This window comes from Cyprinodon variegatus, unplaced genomic scaffold (genome assembly GCF_000732505.1).
Source record: "Cyprinodon variegatus isolate N-32 unplaced genomic scaffold, C_variegatus-1.0 Scaffold44, whole genome shotgun sequence".
Lineage (NCBI taxonomy): Eukaryota > Metazoa > Chordata > Actinopteri > Cyprinodontiformes > Cyprinodontidae > Cyprinodon > Cyprinodon variegatus.
In genome coordinates, this window is record NW_015150497.1 from 1,490,203 (window position 1) to 1,492,293 (window position 2,091).

The 2,091-nt window shown below is 33.8% G+C and overlaps 1 protein-coding gene across 1 annotated transcript; it reads left to right on the forward strand.

Moving 5' to 3' along the window:
* The first annotated feature begins 1,486 nt into the window (after nucleotides 1-1,486).
* LOC107081896 (caspase-1-A-like) lies at nucleotides 1,487-2,081 on the forward strand. The gene is made up of 3 exons (XM_015370243.1): nucleotides 1,487-1,533; nucleotides 1,609-1,887; nucleotides 1,975-2,081. Exons 1-3 carry the CDS (start codon nucleotides 1,527-1,529, stop codon nucleotides 2,079-2,081), a joined length of 393 nt encoding a protein of 130 aa, XP_015225729.1. The 5' UTR covers nucleotides 1,487-1,526.
* Nucleotides 2,082-2,091: the final 10 nt, after the last annotated feature.

Sequence of the window (2,091 nt, forward strand, 5' to 3'; positions counted from 1 at the left end):
CCTCAATAATGTTTTCAAAACCCAGAGAGGTTGTAAATCCATTCTCCATTGCCACCAGTAAAAATGCATTCAGTTTCTTTTCTGTAATTGTTGCAGAAAAATATGCAGTAGTGTTGTAACTCGCTCCAGGGCCTCTGGCTCTGATAATAGCAGGTTGAAAGCAGTCAGATGGCTGCCCGACAAAAACTTCTAAAAAGCCACCCGCTGCCTCTTCTTTTTCTCCTCTTCTTCTTGTTTCTTTTTACGTTTTGATGCACGTGAAAAAATTTTCAATATTAAACCTGCTCCTGCCTACTAGCCTAACTGTCCCTCCCTGACTGGTTTTAAAGTAACGTAAATGATCTAATGCAAGTTATATTATGTAAAGCAACTTTAAGACAGATTATATATATATATATATATATATATATATATATATATATATATATATATATATATATATATATATATATATTCTTAGTTTTGTCCCTCTGTCTGCCCGCATGCCAGTGGGGGCCACCCTTAGCCAATCAGTGGATACCCCAGTGGCCACCTCTACCAGGTGATTCCATGTGTAATAATTTAGCTCCTTCCCTCTAAAACAGACTGCGGCAGCAGTCATACTTGCACGTGGAATGTTTTAACCAATTTTTAATTTTTTATTTATATGTATTAACAATGAACTGACAAAAAAATATATATATTTTATTACTTACATCAATATACTACAGTAAAACATGATAAATGTAGAATTGATCCTCTTTTTAGAACTAGATTACATGTTTTAAGGGCTGAAGAGAAAGTTATGTGTCTCTAGAAGAACTTAATTGCAATCAGAGATAAATATCAACTAAATCAATCTAATGTATGTATTAGTATATTTTAATATTAATATTATGATGAGCAATTATCATGATAAAAGTATAGTTGACCAATTTTCTCCAGAAATGTAGGTAAGAAATGACAATGGATAATAATGTATTTTTATAATTATTACAGGCTGGAAAATAAAGAGTTTTTCAAATGCATAATCAAAATATAAATGTTATTATAACATTCGTGCCCATACTAAGTTGTTTTCTTCTTTGCTTTTTAGAAGATTCTGATTGACAAATTACAACATGCTTGCTTGCCTTTAGATTCCAAGTAAGAAAAACAAAAACACTTCTATTTTCATTTTCAAATACAATAGGAGGCTTATTTACATGACAGTTTTGTTAGGAATAATATAATCTTTATTAAATAAACCCAAAAAGCATGAAAATTTAAATACCGTACAACATTTAACAAATTAGTCAAGCAAGTAAAACACTTTTCATGATATTCTACATTAAATACTCCTTTATATTCATGAATAGCTTAGTTGGCATCATTTCAATCCCAAATGTCAACCGTTTCAGTGAAGAATCTGACAAGGTTAGTCTAGCTTAACGAGATTCCAACCGATTACTTAGAACTCATGTTATCAGATGGCTTTTAAAACACTTCCTCTATATGCACATACACATCTTAAGATCTCAGGAGACAGGATACTGAACCTCTGAGGGATGGCTGGTAAATCCTCATTAATCACAGTTCACATCAATTAATGTCCTTGTTTGTATTTTTAAATTCAGTGTTTCTCTGCAGACAAGGAGCTTTCCAGAGTGAGAGGGAGATTTGTGGAAAAAGTCTCAAAACCTCTAATTAAGCAGCTGCTGGATGACCTTTTGGAAGATCGTCTGCTGAACGATGGGGAAACAGACTCTGTGCTTGAGGACTGCTCCGGGAAAGCAGACATGGCTCGCTGCCTCATCGACATGGTGAGGAAAAAAGGGGACAAAGCCAGCAGGAGGATGATTGAACATCTTGAAAAAAGAGATCCTACACTTCACTCTGAACTTGGCCTCAACTCTAAACCAATGGCAGGTCAGATCAAAGTAAAATAATTTGTAGTTTAATGCTTAAATAAACATAATTTGTCTATTGTGATAACAGAAATGTTTTTTTTTTCAGTTCCAGCTCATCAGAATCAGCCCTCCTGGTCAAACACACTTGTCACCACGACCGACTCCTTCTACAACGAAAAACGCAATTCTAAAGATGTAATTTCTTTTATTTAAAAAGTCTTTA

Bases quoted from the DNA above. Each gene is read 5' to 3' on its own strand.
- LOC107081896 (XM_015370243.1), top strand. The intron at 1,888-1,974 runs GTCAGATCAAAG...TTTTTTTTTCAG, and splicing joins CAACTCTAAACCAATGGCAG to TTCCAGCTCATCAGAATCAG.